This window comes from Oncorhynchus clarkii, chromosome 22 (genome assembly GCF_045791955.1).
Source record: "Oncorhynchus clarkii lewisi isolate Uvic-CL-2024 chromosome 22, UVic_Ocla_1.0, whole genome shotgun sequence".
Lineage (NCBI taxonomy): Eukaryota > Metazoa > Chordata > Actinopteri > Salmoniformes > Salmonidae > Oncorhynchus > Oncorhynchus clarkii.
The window spans coordinates 23,518,787-23,538,011 of record NC_092168.1 but is presented as its reverse complement, the minus strand read 5'-3'; the positions used below and the strand labels follow the sequence as shown (position 1 = coordinate 23,538,011).

Here is a 19,225-nt window from a genome sequence, read left to right as displayed (position 1 = left end):
GGGGTTTTAGTTTGTCTAGGTAAATGTAGGTCTATGGTGGCCTGAATTGGTTCCCAATCAGAGACAGCTGTTTGTCGTTGTCTCTGATTGGGGATCCTATTTAGGTTGCCATTTTCCATTTTGGTTTTGTGGGTTATTGTCTATGTGTAGTTTCATGTCAGCACTCGTGTTATAGTGTCACATTCGTTTTGTTAAGTGTTCTTTGTTTAAATAAAGAAGAATGTATTCATATCACACTGTGCCTTGGTCTCCTCGTTATGACGAACGTGACAATTACAAGCATTTCATAAGTGTCAAAGGCTTTTATTGACAATTACATGAAGTCTTCAATCCGCCCTGGCATGCTGTCAATTAACTTCTGGGCCACACCCTGACTGATGGCAGCCCATTCTTGCATAATCAATGCTTGGCGTTTGTCAGAATTTGTGGGTTTTTGTTTGTCCACCCGCCTCTTGAGGATTGACCACAAGTTCTCAATGGGATTAAGGTCTGGGGAGTTTCCTGGCCATGGACCCAAAATATTGATGTTTTGTTCCCCGAGCCACTTTGTCACCAAACTGTTTCTGGATGGTTGGGAGAAGTTGCTCTCAGAGGATGTGTTGGTACCATTCTTTATTCATGGCTATGTTAGGCAAAATTGTGAGTGAGCCCACTCCCTTGGCTGAGAAGCAACCCCACACATGAATGGTCTCAGGATGCTTTACTGTTGGCATGGCACAGGACTGATGGTAGCGCTCACCTTGTCTTCTCCGGACAAGCTTTTTTCCAGATGCCCCAAACAATCGGAAAGGGGATTCATCAGAGAAAATGACTTTACCCCAGTCCTCAGCAGTCCAATCCCTGTACCTTTTGCAGAATATCAGTCTGTCCCTGATGTTTTTCCTGGAGAGAAGTGGCTTCTTTGCTGCCCTTCTTGACACCAGGCCATCCTCCAAAGGTCTTTGTCTCACTGTGTGTGAAGATGCACTCACACCTACCTGCTGCCATTCCGAGCAAGCTCTGTACTGGTGGTGCCCCGATCACGCAGCTGAATCAACTTTAGGAGATGGTCCTGGTGCTTGCTTGACTTTCTTGGGCGCCCTGAAGCCTTCTTCACAACAATTGAACCGCTCTCCTTTAAGTTGTTGATGATCCGATAAATGGTTGATTAAGGTGCAATCTTACTGGCAGCAATATCCTTGCCTGTAAAGCCCTTTTTGTGCAAAGCAATGATGACGGCACGTGTTTCCTTGCAGGTAACCATGATTGACAGAGGAAGAACAATGATTCCAAGAACCACCCTCCTTTTGAAGCTTCCAGTCTGTTATTCAAACTCAATCAGCATGACAGAGTGATCTCCAGCCTTGTTCTCGTCAACACTCACACCTGTGTTAACAAGAGAATCACTTCACTGACATGATGTAAGCTGGTCCTGTTGTGGCAGGGCTGAAATGCAGTGGAAATGTTTTCTGGGGATTCAGTTCATTTGCATGGCAAAGAGGAACTTTACAATTAATTTCAATTAATCTGATCACTCTTCATAACATTCTGGAGTATATGCAAATTGCCATCATTCAAACTGAGGCAGCAGACTTTGTGAAAATTAATATTTGTGTCATTCTCAACTTTTTGGACTGTACTTGTATACACAAGTAATTGACAAAAAACAAGATTCAGAAAAGGTTGTGTGTTGCGGTAATGAGAAATTACAAAAACATTTGAATAGTTTACTTTAAAATATATTTGTTTTCAGTGTTATTTTTAACTGAGGCCTTTTCATTAAATGAGCGATGTTAAAATATTATAAATTGATTTGTTCATAACTTTTTGGTACTTTGAAAACTTTTGGGGTAATGAGAATTTTTGCATTGGTAGTTGTGGAAATTGCATAATACCTTATAAATAAACATAATTAGGAAAGATATCAATACAGATCTTAGTGATCCAAAAGGAATTATGGTGAAAAATGTGTTGCTTTTTTTCTCACAAAGTGTTTTTTGTCTAGTGCCAGTTTCTTGAGAATCACCCACTACCCAGTCACCCTCCCTAAGAAGTGACCACCGTAGGACATAACCTTAATGACCATGGCACCTAGCCACCTAACCTGAGTAGGAGGGAACCTTAATCTGAACCTAGGCCTCCCACAACAGGTGGATATTATCGGGCTATCGGGAGTGAATGGGTAGACACAGGTTGGACAAGTCAGGCACTTTCTCAGACATTTATTAATGGTTTATTAAACATGTACTAATCCTCTCTATGGTTTATTAGCGTTAATGGTTACATAACATGACTCAGAATGTCAGTGAATAAATGTGCATTCATAGACTGAAGTCATGTTTACATTAATCAAGCTTTAAAATGGCATCTGGGTTTGAGGCGATATTTAATAAGAGGGCAAGCGAGCGGTGAAAGTGTGTGTGAGTGTATCACCATGTAAAATATAGGAGCTATTTAATGGGTGGGTGGTGAAAGGGTGTGTGTACACACTTGTGACCATGTTTTCATTCCAAAGTGTTCATTATTTTTTATCCCGGTGCAGCCGGTGGCCTTCCGTGGAGACGGGGCAGACAGGCGAGACGCGGGTAGCACTCCATGGTTAAGAAAATAAACCAAGGAGCCAATGGGCGTTGCCAGTCTGTCTGCAAGGGGAAAGCCCTCAACTGGGCACTTACAATTAGGTGTGTGTTGTGTATGCGCAAATTAGTCTGCATTTGTCTGCAGAGATTAAGCCTATGTCCATACGTGTATAAGCATGAGTGCATATCTGTGAGTGTGTCCAGATAAGCACTTAGGCCTAGCTTAAGTGCTGTGTGTGCATGCAGACATCAATAGGCATAGGGAACAGAGAAGTGCACGTAGTGGGCTAGCAGGATGGACGGGGCAAGAGAGCATGATCTAGTCCAAAGGAAACAAAAATCAAGTCAGTAGAAAATATCAGCCAAACTAAAGATATAATATAATATCATCATACCCTGTAAAAGTGTTCAGCTCAAAACCTCAAAATATGTCTGCTCACAATGTAGGCATGTGTGGTGTGTGTGTGTGTGTGTGTGTGTGTGTGTGTGTGTGTGTGTGTGTGTGTGTGTGTGTGTGTGTGTGTGTGTGTGTGTGTGTGTGTGTGTGTGTGTGTAGACCTCAGCTGTGTGTGTCCTCCAAGATGATACCTGTGTGGCTGTGAGTCGTAGGTTGGAAGTACCTGCTGTAAGAATGGGACCTCATAAAAGGCCTCTGTGTTACTTTATCATTCCTTCCATCCCAGTAAACGAGTGGAGGGATGAATGCCAGAAAGGAAAGGGAGTCCAGATTGAGCTTCTGCTATCCGAGATCCTTGGGACGTCCCTGCCATAAACCATAGCCCTAACCCTAACCCTTACCCTAACTTTAAGCATAACCCTTACCTAACCCTAACCTTAACCATAACCCTTACCTAACCTTAACCATAACCCTAACCTTAACCATAACCCTTATCTAACCCTAAACCTTTTACATTTCAATTTCAATGGGGTGATGTCAGACTTGGGACGTTCCAAAGATTCCATTTAGACTTTTCTGTCCAGATAGCACCATCTGTCTTAGTAATTGATACGGAGAGGATCACAACTCAGATAGGCAGACAGCTCTCGCACACACACACACACACACATGCACAATCACCTTTCCTATAACCTATAATCCACTTTTCCTATAAGCCATTCTGTTTGTTTCTCTTGTTTAGAAAGATGGGCTGTTTTGATGACAACATCCAGCTGTTGCCTAAATCCTCACTCCCCCACTCTTGTGTTGGAACATCTGACTCATCTCTCACTGTTGTAGAACTTTGAAAAAACCTGTCCTGTTTCTAGTGTAATTTTTGTTTGTGTACATGCATGTGTGTTAGCAGGCCTATCATGTGTGCATAATGCATACGTGTGCTTTCTGTGTATGCGCCCACCTACTGGCTAGGTTTGGGACACACAGCTGTGTGTGTGTGAGCCTTTAAAATCCTGAATATAGTTAACGCTTTGGCTGGGTATTCAAATTATTCTCTTATAGATTGGGATCTGCAGAGATACTATTAGGCCTGGATATACGACTTAATATAATTTGCGGTTGGACCAGCATTGTTTGCTGTTGCTGTAACCTGTTGGGAGTCAGCGTTGAGAACACATACACACTACACATAGACGCACACACACATGGTTCATCTCCTCATATGGTCAGTAATTAAGCCCTTGGTCTCTGGCACACTCCTTATGCCTGCCAAGCCGTCAGCCAGACCTCCCAGTCAATTATGTGCTAACAGAGAAACTATGAGATGACATAAGGGTGACATAAGCAACATAAGCAAACATGCTAAAGCTATTTTTTTTTGCCCTGGGCGGCTGGTTATGACAAGGTGCCTAACACTTTACATTAGTTGTAATAGAGTCATCAAACATGTAACTGATACACACAAAGCACTCGTTCATTGATTCAAACAAGAAATAGGCTTACTTGAGTGCTCAGCTTCAAATTATATCACCATCTATTGTCACGGCACTAACCTCCCTTTACTGCCTCCCTATTCTCCTTCCCCACTCTTGTACTACCTGTCCATAAATCTCTCCCTCACTCTTCTTCCCAGGTGGATCCACAGATACATTCCCGTAGCAACAGCCCCAACATGGCTGCCTGGAACAGTAATGGCTCACAGAACTCCGTGGCCCACCTCAACCCCCTCAAGGGCACCGTCCTGAGGGACAGCATGGGGGGAGGAAAGGGGGGAGAGAGGGGGAAAGACCTGTCCAGGGATGACCTTGTGTTCCTCCTCAGTATAATGGAGGGAGAGCTGCAGGTGAGGACAGGACAGAACGGTTGTGTTCTAGTATTTCTGGATCTAGGTTTACAGTAGATGTTTCATCCACAATCATGACCGCTGTGCTCTATAAGCTAACAAGATCAGGATGGTAGTATGCGGGCTAGTAACCCATAGCTCAGACTTGGCCAAACCACAATAGGGCCAAATCCTTTTAAGCATAAATGCGAGTGTTACATCGCACATTGACATCGCCAATTGCTCCGAACTGAGTTGAGACCAGCTGTAGATGAGCTGTAGAGGAAACAGAATGAATCAGACTCTAATAAAATAGCCTATTGTGACTAACTAAAACCATGAGTGAAACACTCCTAGACATGCCTCACAGAACGTGACACACACACAGCCTAAACCGCAGCTGCATAAGAAAGACTTGGGAGTGCAATCTCTTTTTCATCTCTATCATTCTGCATCCCTCCTTTTTTATTACATCTGTCCATCCCACCAGGCCAGAGACGAGGTGATCACGTTCCTGAAAGCAGAGAAGATGGATTTGGCTCTGTTGGAGGCCCAGTATGGCTTTCTCACCCCAGTAGAAGTGCTCCGGGCCTTGCAGAGAGACTCACTCCAGGCCCAGGCTTCTGAGGCCCAGGTGGCCCCACAGCAGGATGTCTACGAGAAACCCATGGTTGAGGTATCAGGAGATTAACGCTAAGATTGAAAACACAGCCACTGTTAAAACCACCAGTCACACATAGGCTTGTATAGGCTTTAAGGCATGGGTTTTGAAGTAGAAAGCTAATGATAAACCATTGGCCCTTTGCCCGTTTCCAGCAACGCAATGAGAGCCACGGTGTCTTCAGCCCTTTCTTCAAGTACTTCTCTCTCTTTCTGTGTTAGCTGGACCGGTTGGTGGAGACTGGAAAGCAGAGCTACAGGCGGATGCTGGAGCAGCTGCTGCAGGTGGAGTGCTCCCACAGTGGCGCCCTCTGCAGGCTGGAGGAGCAGGACCAGCAGCACCGTGCCTTCCTGCAGCGCAGCGATGACCTCACCTGTCTACTGGAGCAGGACCGCGAGAGGTCAGTGACACCCACCAACCGCAACAGGACCCGTGTTGGAAATGCTACCTAGGCTAAGAGCAGGGACTCTACCATATTAGGGTAATCTATCCTATCAGATCAGAGGTCACATAGGCAAAGAGATCAGAGGGTAGAGGAGATTATCTAAGGACATTGGAACCAATCCATCTGTACCCTGTAATGTAACATAGTTTAAGGGCTGCAGATTCCTCTGTTGCAACCCTCGCCTTCTGGAAACAGGCAGTGGCTCGGGTGGTTGATGTCCTTGATGATCTTTATGGCCTTCCTGTGACATCGGGTGGTGTAGGTGTCCTGGAGGGCAGGTAGTTTGCCCCCGGTGATGCGTTGTGCAGACCTCACTACCCTCTGGAGAGCCTTACGGTTGAGGGCGGTGCAGTTGCCATACCAGGCGGTGATACAGCCCGCCAGGATGCTCTCGATTGTGCATCTGTAGAAGTTTGTGAGTGCTTTTGGTGACAAGCCGAATTTCTTCAGCCTCCTGAGGTTGAAGAGGCGCTGCTGCGCCTTCTTCACGATGCTGTCTGTGTGAGTGGACCAATTCAGTTTGTCTGTGATGTGTATGCCGAGGAACTTAAAACTTGCTACCCTCTCCACTACTGAGAAGTCCACAATCATCTCCTTAGTAGTCTATAATGTGATTTCCATGGCTGAGTGAGTGTGTAGGGCCACTGTGACCACAATGTGTTCATATACGCAGCAGTGTAGTGCTGCTAACCTCAGGCCTGTTCTTATAACTACTATCCTCACTCACGGACCATTACCCCTGCTCACTCCTTAAGCACTCTCAGTCCCTTAGAAACACACATGTTAGCATGCACACACACACACACACACACACACACACACACACACACACACACACACACACACACACACACACACACACACACACACACATTTGCAACCCTTTGACTTGGCAGTGTGAAACTATTTTTTTATTGGTCGCTATTGTGCCAGTGAAACAAATGTAGCAAATCACAACAGTTCGGTTCGCAATTTGATTTTTTTTTTTAATTATCATGATTTATTCAAACAGTAATATTCATTTGATCAGAAATGTCCCTGTTCTGCTATCGGCTGCTGTGTGAGCGAGTCACTCCCTCGTGCACGGAGGAGAGAGAGGAGCATTCTTAAAAGCACAACCATATGACCTTTGCTCAAAATACAAATGCGGGAAAAATACAGTTTTCAAAGCAACTTCTGTTGTTCTAGTTACAGAGAGGATAGTCACGGCTTGCTGTGAGTATATTATATCATTTCTTTATCACCTCTCAATATTGAGCTCATAGCACTGCTTTACAACTGGAGTGGGCTAAATAGCACAGGAGGCTGCTGAGGCTCATAAGGATGGCTGGAAAGAAGCAAATGGAATGGCATCGATTTATCTGGCTCCAGCCATTACCACCTGTGCTACATAGTATATGGTGTTGATACATCCCGTGTAGCGGAGTGGGCCATTTGTGGGGAATTGGCCGATATCAAGTAGCCTGTATAGGCCTAGTGATGGAAAGTTTTTGTAGGATATTACATTTACTGATAGATGAATCAATTAGCCTACATGGTTATCTAGTAACATTGTCATATTTAAAGTTGGCAATCTAGCTAAGTGTTTTGAGTTCCCACTTCCTCAGGTAGTGAATAATATAGCCTAGGCCAATATGCACAAAGATGTCCAAAAATAAATCTGATAATTCTGGATCCTATTTCGACATCAAAATATCAATCATGCATTCCCTGGATGTTGTAGATGAAGTAGCTTATAGGGATGTGCATCTTTCCCTTTCAAGATGATTCGATACTTACAGTGCCTTGCGAAAGTATTCGGCCCCCTTGAACTTTGCGACCTTTTGCCACATTTCAGGCTTCCAACATAAAGATATAAAACTGTATTTTTTTGTGAAGAATCAACAACAAGTGGGACACAATCATGAAGTGGAACGACATTTATTGGATATTTCAAACTTTTTTAACAAATCAAAAACTGAAAAATTGGGCGTGCAAAATTATTCAGCCCCTTTACTTTCAGTGCAGCAAACTCTCTCCAGAAGTTCAGTGAGGATCTCTGAATGATCCAATGTTGACCTAAATGACTAATGATGATAAATACAATCCACCTGTGTGTAATCAAGTCTCCGTATAAATGCACCTGCACTGTGATAGTCTCAGAGGTCCGTCAAAAGCGCAGAGAGCATCATGAAGAACAAGGAACACACCAGGCAGGTCCGAGATACTGTTGTGAAGAAGTTTAAAGCCGGATTTGGATACAAAAGATTTCCCAAGCTTTAAACATCCCAAGGAGCACTGTGCAAGCGATAATATTGAAATGGAAGGAGTATCAGACCACTGCAAATCTACCAAGACCTGGCCGTCCCTCTAAACTTTCAGCTCATACAAGGAGAAGACTGATCAGAGATGCAGCCAAGAGGCCCATGATCACTCTGGATGAACTGCAGAGATCTACAGCTGAGGTGGGAGACTCTGTCCATAGGACAACAATCAGTCGTATATTGCACAAATCTGGCCTTTATGGAAGAGTGGCAAGAAGAAAGTAATTTCTTAAAGATATCCATAAAAAGTGTTGTTTAAAGTTTGCCACAAGCCACCTGGGAGACACACCAAACATGTGGAAGAAGGTGCTCTGGTCAGATGAAACCAAAATTGAACTTTTTGGCAACAATGCAAAACGTTATGTTTGGCGTAAAAGCAACACAGCTCATCACCCTGAACACACCATCCCCACTGTCAAACATGGTGGTGGCAGCATCATGGTTTGGGCCTGCTTTTCTTCAGCAGGGACAGGGAAGATGGTTAAAATTGATGGGAAGATGGATGGAGCCAAATACAGGACCATTCTGGAAGAAAACCTGATGTCTGAGTCTGCAAAAGACCTGAGACTGGGACGGAGATTTGTCTTCCAACAAGACAATGATCCAAAACATAAAGCAAAATCTACAATGGAATGGTTCAAAAATAAACATATCCAGGTGTTAGAATGGCCAAGTCAAAGTCCAGACCTGAATCCAATCGAGAATCTGTGGAAAGAACTGAAAACTGCTGTTCACAAATGCTCTCCATCCAACCTCACTGAGCTTGAGCTGTTTTGCAAGGCGGAATGGGAAAAAATGTCAGTCTCTCGATGTGCAAAACTGATAGAGACATACCCCAAGCGACTTACAGCTGTAATCGCAGCAAAAGGTGGCGCTACAAAGTATTAACTTAAGGAGGCTGAATCATTTTGCACGCCCAATTTTTCAGTTTTTGATTTGTTAAAAAAGTTTGAAATATCCAATAAATGTCGTTCCACTTCATGATTGTGTCCCACTTGTTGTTGATTCTTCACAAAAAAATACAGTTTTATATCTTTATGTTTGAAGCCTGAAATGTGGCAAAAGGTCGCAAAGTTCAAGGGGGCCGAATACTTTCGCAAGGCACTGTGTCTAGATACATGGGCTCCGATACAATACAGGAAAGATACGTTCTAGCTTGAAAGGATTCGGTGCGATTCGGCTTGATTAGAGATCAAATCGATGCGATTCGGTTCGATGGGATGCACTAACAATTGTTGCATAAACACATTTATTTTCCATTCTACATTTAAATCTGCTGCTGATGGATCTCTCTGAGCTGGATCTGTCTGAGCTGACTTCAGTGTGTGTGTTTGTTAGGGGTGTAACGGTTCACCAAACCCACAGTTCCGTACCTATTGCAATTTTGGGGTCGCGGTTTGGTTCAGGTACAGCGGTCAAATGAAATGCCATTCACAAGGTTCAGCATTCACAATGTTCCGGGCATTGTCTGTTGTGACCGGATTGTTATGTCGGGCCGCTCAAGTTTCCACTCTGATGCTGCTTTCGTAACCATGCGGGAGGTGGGAATTTAACATTTGGATGCGTTGAAAAATGCTGATTTGCTAATGGCCAACAGGCTGTCAATTATAAACAGCTATCATGTTTGTAAACAAATTCTATAGTTCAAAAACCATATTAATTGATTGCTTTTTATAAATAATGTTTTGTTGCTGCATTTTACTGCCTAAAATATTGTTTTAGAGGCCATTTCCTTAAAAGGTGAAGTCAGAGGTCACCATGTTTGAGAAGTGGGTGCTCAGAATGATATACAATTTTCCCAATAGTAATTACCAGTTTGAGGGCCGTTCAAGTGGATTTTTCCTTGTTGTATGTGGTAAATTCCCACTTGGTTACAAATCCACCATAACCCTACCTCCTTCAGTGCCAGTTGCCACTCTCATAAAGGGCAGCAGTGGTGGTCAGTGCCGTTTAAAATGAGGGAGGGCAATTTTCTTTTCATGAGCATGGCCTTATTTCTATTACAGCATATCAGATGACTCTCCTTCATATTCTATTCACCAAGTTCAATGTAGCAGTGATAGTTTTAGGCTACTACATGATACAATTTTTTCCCCTGTACCCATCACGAGGTTGCTACAATCTAGCCTATGAATTAATGTTTACAACATAGGTGCACACAGGTCAAGAGAAAAATTTGAGTTGCAAACTAACAAATTCAGGTATGTTTATTCCCGTTTTGTTCCATTTGCTTCTGTTTAAGAAACATTTTTCAACGGAATCGGCAGAATGAATACACCCCTGATCACGAGTAAACACAGTTCACTTTCATGGCAGCCACGTCCTATGCGCTCTCCTCTCACCTCTTCCCTTCACTTGTGGACTTCACTGCACAACACATCAGCTGTATGTGGCCAGGCAAAAAAACGTTTCCAAGCCAAACTGCTACTGTACACACAGCCTACATCGTTGTCACCATCTTAGCTAAAGCAGTGGTGTAAAGTACTTAAGTAAAAATACTTTGAAGTACTACTTAAGCAGTTGTTTTGGGTATCTGTAATTTACTTTATTATTTACAACTTTTACTTTCACTTCATTCCTAAAGAAAACAATATACTTTTTACTCCATACATTTATCCTGACACCCAAAGGCCCTCATTATATTTTGAATGCTTAGCAGGACAGGAAAATGCTCCAATTCGAGCACTTATCAAGAGAACATCCCTACTGCCTCTGATCTGGCAGATACACTAAACACGAATACTTCGTTTGTAAATGATGTCTGAGAGGTTGGAGTGTGCCCTGGGCTATCTGTAAAAAAAAAATTGCCTTTTGGTTTACTTAATATAAGCTATTTTAAATTATTTATACTTTTACTTTTTGCAATTACATTTACTTTTGATACCTAAGTATATTTAAAACCAAATACTTTGAGACTTTTACTGAAGTAGTATTTTACCGGGTGACTTTCACTTTTACTTCAGTCATTTTCTATTAAGGTATATTTACTTTTACTCAAATACGACAATTGGGTACTTTTTCCACCACTGAGCTAAAGTAAAGTCCTAATCAGCATAGCTAATATAACTAATGTGTTAGTAAGCCCGCTACATTCATGCAGTAATGTTAGACAGTCAGTCAGTAAGCAGTTACACCGGCGGGCCCCAGTGGGCAATAAATGAGTAAAATCAAAAGCTTACCTTGACTTGGAAGAGTTCCAGTGTTGTGTTGGAAAGTCATTGCCAGCTAGCTAACATAGCATCCCTCTGTTTGAGCAGGGTGTATCAGTAGGCTAAACTAAACTCAGCAAAAAAAAACCTGTCTTTCAAAGATAATTTGTAAAAATCCTAAATAACTTCCCAGATCTTCATTGTAAAGGGTTTAAAAACTGTTTCCCATGCTTGTTAAATGAACCATGAACAATTAATGAACATGCACCTGTGGAATGGTCGTTAAGACACTAACAGCTTACAGACTATAGGCAATTAAGGTCACAGTTATGAAAACTTAGGACACTAAAGAGGCCTTTCTACTGACTCTGAAATACACCAAAAGAAAGGCCCAGGATCCCTGCTCATCTGCATGAACGTGCCTTAGGCATGCTGCAAGGAGGCATGAGACTGCCGATGTGGCCAGGGCAATAAATTGCAATGTACGTACTGTGAGACAGCACAACAGGGAGACAGGATGGACAGCTGATCGTCCTTGCCGTGGCAGACCATGTGCAACAACACCTGCACAGGATCGGTACATCCGAACATCACACCTGCGGGACAGGTACAGGATGGCAACAACAACTTCCCGGTTTACACCAGGAACGCACAAATCCCTTCATCAGTGCTCAGACTGTCTGCAATAGGCTGAGAGAGGCTAGACTGAGGGTTTGTAGGCCTGTAGTAAGGCAGGTCCTCACCAGACATCACTGGCAACAACGTCGCCTATGGGCACAAACCCACCAGGACTGGCAAAAAGTGCTCTTCACTGACGAGTTGCGGATTTGTCTCAACAGGGGTGATGGTCAGATTTGCGTTTATCATCGAAGGAATGAGCGTTACACCGAGGCCTGTACTCTGGAGCGGGATAGATTTGAAAGTGGAGGGTCCGTCATGGTCTGGGGTGGTGTGTCACAGCATCATCGGACTGAGCTTCTTGTCATTGCAGGCAATCTCAACGTTGTGCGTTACAGGGAAGACATCCTCCTCCCTCATCTGGTATCCTTCCTGCAGGCTCATCCTGACATGACCCTCCAGCATGACAATGCCACCAGCCATACTGCTCGTTCTGTGCGTGATTTCCTGCAAGACAGGAATGTCAGTGTTCTGCCATGGCCAGCGAAGAGCCCTGATCTCAATCCCATTGAGCACGTTGGGGCCTGTTGGATCGGAGGGTTAGGGCTAGGGTACATTCTCCCCAGAAATGTCAGGAAACTTACAGGTGCCTTGGTGGAAGAATGGGGTAATATCTCACAGCAAGAACTGGCAAATCTGGTGCAGGTCATGAGAAGGAGATGCACTGCAGTACTCAATGCAGCTGGTGGCCACACCAGATACTGACTGTTACTTTTGATTTTGTCCCCCCCTTTGTTCAAGGACACATAATTCCATTTATGTTAGTCACATGTCTGTGGAACTTGTTCCACTTATGTCTCAGTTGTTGAATCTTGTTATGTTCATACAAATATTTACACATGTTAGGTTTGCTGAAAATAAACACAGTTGACAGTGAGAGGACGTTTCTTTTTTTGCTGAGTTTAGTTAGCTGCATTTGCTAGCTAAGTAAGTGAAACTTAAACAATAGTATGCAAGTTTAAACATCATGGAACCACGCAGCCGTCTTACCTCTCAGGAAGGAGATGCTTTCTGTCTCCTAGAATGGACATACTTTTGTGCGAAAAGTGCAAATCAATCCCAGAACAACAGCAAAGGACCTTGTGAAGATGCTGGAGGAAACAGGTACAAAAATATCTATATCCACAGTAAAAACGAGTCCTATATCGACATAACCTGACAGGCCGCTCAGCAAGGAAGAAGCCACTGCTCCAAAACCGCCATAAAAAAGCCAGACTAAAGTTTGCAACTGCAAATGGGGACAAAGATTGTACTTTTTGTAGAAATGTCCTCTGGTCTGATGAAACAAAAATAGAACTGTTTGGCCATAATGACCATTGTTATGTTTGGAGAAAAAAGGGTCAGGCTTGCAAGCCGAAGACACCATCCCAACCGTGAAGCATGGGGGTGGCAGCATCATGTTGTGGGGGTACTTTGCTACGCTTCACAAAATAGATGGCATCATGCGGGAGGAAAATGTATGTGGATATATTGAAGCAACATCTCAAGACATCAGTCAGGAAGTTAAAGCTTGGTCGCAAATGGGTCTTCCAAATGGACAATGACTCCAAGCATACTTCCAAAGTTATGGCAAAATGGCTTAAGGACAACAAAGTCAAGGCATTGGAGTGGCCATCACAACGCCCTGACCTCAATCCTATAGAAAAGTTGTGGGCAAAACTGAAAAAGTGTGTGTGAGCAAGGAGGCCAACAAACCTGACTCAGTTACACCAGCTCTCTCAGGAGGAATGGGCCAAAATTCACCAAACTTATTGTGGGAAGCTTGTGGAAGGCTACCTGAAATGTTTGACCCAAGTTAAACAATTTAAAGGCAATGCTACCAAATACTAATTGAGTGTATGTACACTTCTGACCTACTGGGAATGTAATTAAATAAATAAAAGCTGAAATAAATAATTCTCTCTATTATTCTGACATTTCACATTCTTAAAATAAAATGGTGATCCTAACTTTTTACTTGGATTAAATATCAGGAATTGTGAAAAACTGAGTTTAAATGTATTTGGCTAAGGTGTACATAAACTTCCGACTTCAACTGTGTATAGGGCAGGTAATCAAGGATGGGATGGAGTCCAGGTGAGTCTGATGACGCGCAGGTTTGCATAACAATGGTGGCAGGTGTGCGCCATAATGAGCAGCCTGGTGACCTAGAGGCCGGAGAGGGAGCACACGTGACAGTACCCCCTCCCTGACATGCGGCCCCAGCCGCAGGACTACAATGACGATCCCGGGGATCAGGAGTGGACCGTTCACTTCCGCTGAGGTGCGGTAAACCTGTCAGTCCGGCTAAGACATGGGAGCATTGCGACCTAGAACACCGAAGAGAGCATACGTGACGGTACCCCCTCCCTGGCGTGTTCAGCTCAGGCCACAGGATGCCAACCAAAGGGACGATCCCGGGGATCTGGAGCGGACCATTCGCCTCCGGTGAGGCACAGGAACCTGACGAACAGGCTGAGGTGTGAGAGCCTGATGAGCCGGCTGAGACCTCTCCAGTTGCCTCGTTCGAGGCACTGGAAGCTGTTCACCAGCTGAGGCATGGGAGCCTATCGAGCCCACTGAGGCATGGCAGTCTGTTAAGCCAGCTGAGGCATGGAAACCCGTCAGCTGAGGCAGGGGAACCAGACAAATCGGCTGAGGCCTCCCAGGTAGCTCCGGTTCAGACAACCATCTCTTTATTACGACCAGACCTCTCCCCATCTTTACAACCATTGAATCTATATGTTTTGATCATGACCGTTTATAATCTAAGGTAACGGCAAGTGATTTAGTCTCCTCAACTTGTTCAACAGCCACACCATTCATTACCAGATTCAGCTGAGGTCTAGAACTTAAAAAATGATTTGTACCAAATACAATGCTCTTAGTTTTAGAGATGTTAAGGACCAGTTTATTACTGGCCATCCATTCCAAAACAGACTGCAACTCTTTGTTAAGGGTTTCAGTGACTTCATTAGCTGTGGTTGCTGATGCGTATATGGTTGAATCATCAGCATACATGGACACATGCTTTGTTTAATGCCAGTAACAGGTCATTGGTAAAAATAGAAAACAGTAGAGGGCCTAGAGAGCTTCCCTGCGGTACACCACACTTTGCATGTTTGACATTAGAGAAGCTTCCATTAACCTCTCTGGGATATGTGGAACGCTAGCATTCGACCTGGCCAAAAGCCAGTGAAAATGCAGAGCGCCAAATTCAAATAAATTACTATAAAAATCAAACTTTCATGAAATCACACATGTAAGATACTAAATTAAAGCTACCCTTGTTGTGAATCCAGCCAACATGTCAGATTTCAAAAAGGTTTCTTGGCGAAAGCAAACGATGCTATTATCTGAGGGTAGCACCTCCGTAAACAAAGAGAGAAAGCATATTTCAAACCCTGCAGGCGCGACACAAAAAGCAGAAATAAAAATATAAATCATGCCTTACCTTTGACGAGCTTCTTTTGTTGGCACTCCAATATGTCCCATAAACATCACAAATGGTCCTTTTGTTCGATTAATTCCGTCGATATATATCCAAAATGTCCATTTATTTGGTGCGTTTGATCCAGAAAAACACCGGTTCCAACTTGCGCAACGTGACTACAAAATATCTCAAAAGTTACCTGTAAACTTGAGGTAGGAACTGCAAGAAGGTCCCTTAGAAATTTGGATTCCTAATGAAAACCAATTGAAAAGAGAGTGACCTAAAAAAAAAACATCTGAACGGTTAGTCCTCTGGGTTTCGCCTGCTAAATAAGTTCTGTTATAGTCACAGACATGATTCAAACAGTTTTAGAAACTTCAGAGTGTTTCCTATCCAAATCTACTAATAATATGCATAACTTATCTTCTGGGGATGAGTAGCAGGCAGTTGAATTTGGGCATGCATTTCATCTGGAAGTGAAAATACTGCCCCCTGTCACCAAGAAGTTAAAGGAAACCATTTGAGATCTATTAGATAGATAGCTCTGAATCCACAATATGCCAGAGGTTGAAAAGCCATAACACATACGTTTTTTCAACAATAGGTTATAGTCAATAATATCAAAGGCTGCACTGAAATCTAACAGTACAGCTCCCACAATCGTCTTATTACAGCTTATTACAGTTTCATCAGCGAGTCACACACAGCGTTGCAATGAGCTGGAGGCAGTATGCATTTTGAAAACATATACAGTGCCTTGCGAAAGTATTCGGCCCCCTTGAACTTTGCGACCTTTTGCCACATTTCAGGCTTCAAACATAAAGATATAAAACTGTATTTTTTTGTGAAGAATCAACAACAAGTGGGACACAATCATGAAGTGGAACGACATTTATTGGATATTTCAAACTGTTTTAACAAATCAAAAACTGAAAAATTGGGCGTGCAAAATTATTCAGCCCCCTTAAGTTAATACTTTGTAGCGCCACCTTTTGCTGCGATTACAGCTGTAAGTCGCTTGGGGTATGTCTCTATCAGTTTTGCACATTGAGAGACTGAAATGTTTTCCCATTCCTCCTTGCAAAACAGCTCGAGCTCAGTGAGGTTGGATGGAGAGCATTTGTGAACAGCAGTTTTCAGTTCTTTCCACAGATTCTCGATTGGATTCAGGTCTGGACTTTGACTTGGCCATTCTAACACCTGGATATGTTTATTTTTGAACCATTCCATTGTAGATTTTGCTTTATGTTTTGGATCATTGTCTTGTTGGAAGATAAATCTCCGTCCCAGTCTCAGGTCTTTTGCAGACTCCAACAGGTTTTCTTCCAGAATGGTCCTGTATTTGGCTCCATCCATCTTCCCATCAATTTTAACCATCTTCCCTGTCCCTGCTGAAGAAAAACAGGCCCAAACCATGATGCTGCCACCACCATGTTTGACAGTGGGGATGGTGTGTTCAGCTGTGTTGCTTTTACGCCAAACATAACGTTTTGCATTGTTGCCAAAAAGTTCAATTTTGGTTTCATCTGACCAGAGCACCTTCTTCCACATGTTTGGTGTGTCTCCCAGGTGGCTTGTGGCAAACTTTAAACAACACTTTTTATGGATATCTTTAAGAAATGGCTTTATTCTTGCCACTCTTCCATAAAGGCCAGATTTATGCAATATACGACTGATTGTTGTCCTATGGACAGAGTCTCCCACCTCAGCTGTAGATCTCTGCAGTTCATCCAGAGTGATCATGGGCCTCTTGGCTGCATCTCTGATCAGTCTTCTCCTTGTATGAGCTGAAAGTTTAGAGGGACGGCCAGGTCTTGGTAGATTTGCAGTGGTCTGATACTCCTTCCATTTCAATATTATTGCTTGCACAGTGCTCCTTGGGATGTTTAAAGCTTGGGAAATCTTTTTGTATCCAAATCCGGCTTTAAACTTCTTCACAACAGTATCTCGGACCTGCCTGGTGTGTTCCTTGTTCTTCATGATGCTCTCTGCGCTTTTGACGGACCTCTGAGACTATCACAGTGCAGGTGCATTTTCTACGGAGACTTGATTACACACAGGTGGATTGTATTTATCATCATTAGTCATTTAGGTCAACATTGGATCATTCAGAGATCCTCACTGAACTTCTGGAGAGAGTTTGCTGCACTGAAAGTAAAGGGGCTGAATAATTTTGCACGCCCAATTTTTCAGTTTTTGATTTGTTAAAAAGGTTTGAAATATCCAATAAATGTCGTTCCACTTCATGATTGTGTCCCACTTGTTGTTGATTCTTCACAAAAAAATACAGTTTTATATCTTTATGTTTGAAGCCTGAAATGTGGCAAAAGGTTGCAAAGTTCAAGGGGGCCGAATACTTTCGCAAGGCACTGTACTTAATTGTTTGAAACCTGAACGTTTTAATACATATTATGAGGCATGTCTTACCTTGCTTCAATGTCGCCTAGCCAAAATCATATCATATCTGTGGAGGCTATTTTTTTTCATTGTCCAGTAGCCAAAGGCACAATCCTAGTCATATTAGCAACCCATGCTAGTTGTTGCATATTAGATCTCCCCTCTTTCAAAATGTCTAACAAATGTTTTAATCTCTGTCACATGAAAACACTTGCATGTGCTGTGCCCTTTTGACAACAGTGTTTTTCAGCTAATTGCATTATGCAATGAACATTTGAGCATAGCATACTGCCTTGTGCACTTTCTAAAAAGATGGCGCCGGAAGAAATGGGAGCCGTTTTACGGGCGCCTAACCAATTGTGCAATGATGTGGGGTTTTTTTGCGTATTTTGTAACTTATTTTGTACACCGTATCTTACGGCATAAAAGAGCTTCTGGATATCAGGACAGCGATCACTATCCTTGGATTAAATTAAGATTTTTTCTTCAACAAGCAGGATACACAGGATATACTTCAGACACCCGACAAGGGCAAATCTCTGTCATTGACAAGAGAAAGAGTCGCAGGTATAGAGGACACAGGGCGGGGTGCCTCATAAGGATCCACCAACGGTGAGTGGGAAATCTGCCCTTACCAGCAATATTACTTACCAATGTACAATCATTGGATAATAAATTAGATGAGGTGCGATCACAAATATCCTACCAGCAGGACATCAAAAACTGTAATATCTTATGTTTCACCGAAAAGTGGCTGAGTGACAACATTGAACACATTCAGCTATCGGAATATACGGCTAGATAGAACAGCACACTCCAGTAAACATCAGCTGGTGCACAAAATCTAAGGAAGTAGATTCTAGATTCTAGATTTTGCTCGCCTGAAGCAAAGTACCTCATCATAAGCTGTAGACCACACTATTTGCCAAGAGAGTTTTCATCTATTATTTTTGTGGCTGTTTATTTACCACCACAGATGGACGCTGGCACTAAGACCACACTGAGTCAGCTGTACAAGGAAATAAGCAAACAGGAAACCGCTCACCCAGAGGCGGCGCTCTTAGTGGCCGGGGACTTTAATACAGGGAAACTTTAATCAGTTTAACCTAAATTCTTTCAGCATGTTACATCTGCAACCAGAGGTGAAACAATTCTAGATCACCTGTACTCCGCACACAGAGAGGCGTACAAAGCCCTCCCTCGCCCTCCATTTGGCAAATCTGACCATAATTCTATCCTCTTGATTTCTGCTTACAAGCTCAAATTAAAGCAGGAAGCACCAGTGACTCTGTCAATAAAAAGTGGTCAGATGAAGCAGATGCTAAACTACAGGACTGTTTTGCTAGCACAGACTGGAATATGTTCCGGGATACTTCTGATGGCATTGAGGAGTACACCACATCAGT

At 43.1% G+C, this 19,225-nt stretch overlaps 1 protein-coding gene across 1 annotated transcript; it reads left to right on the top strand.

The window, feature by feature from the left end:
- Positions 1-4,624: 4,624 nt before the first annotated feature.
- On the top strand, positions 4,625-14,475 carry LOC139380098 (filamin A-interacting protein 1-like). The gene is made up of 5 exons (XM_071122556.1): positions 4,625-4,795; positions 5,265-5,450; positions 5,657-5,835; positions 14,216-14,278; positions 14,373-14,475. The coding sequence occupies exons 1-5, from the start codon at positions 4,625-4,627 to the stop codon at positions 14,473-14,475; spliced, it is 702 nt and encodes a 233-aa protein (XP_070978657.1).
- The last annotated feature ends 4,750 nt before the right edge of the window (positions 14,476-19,225 follow it).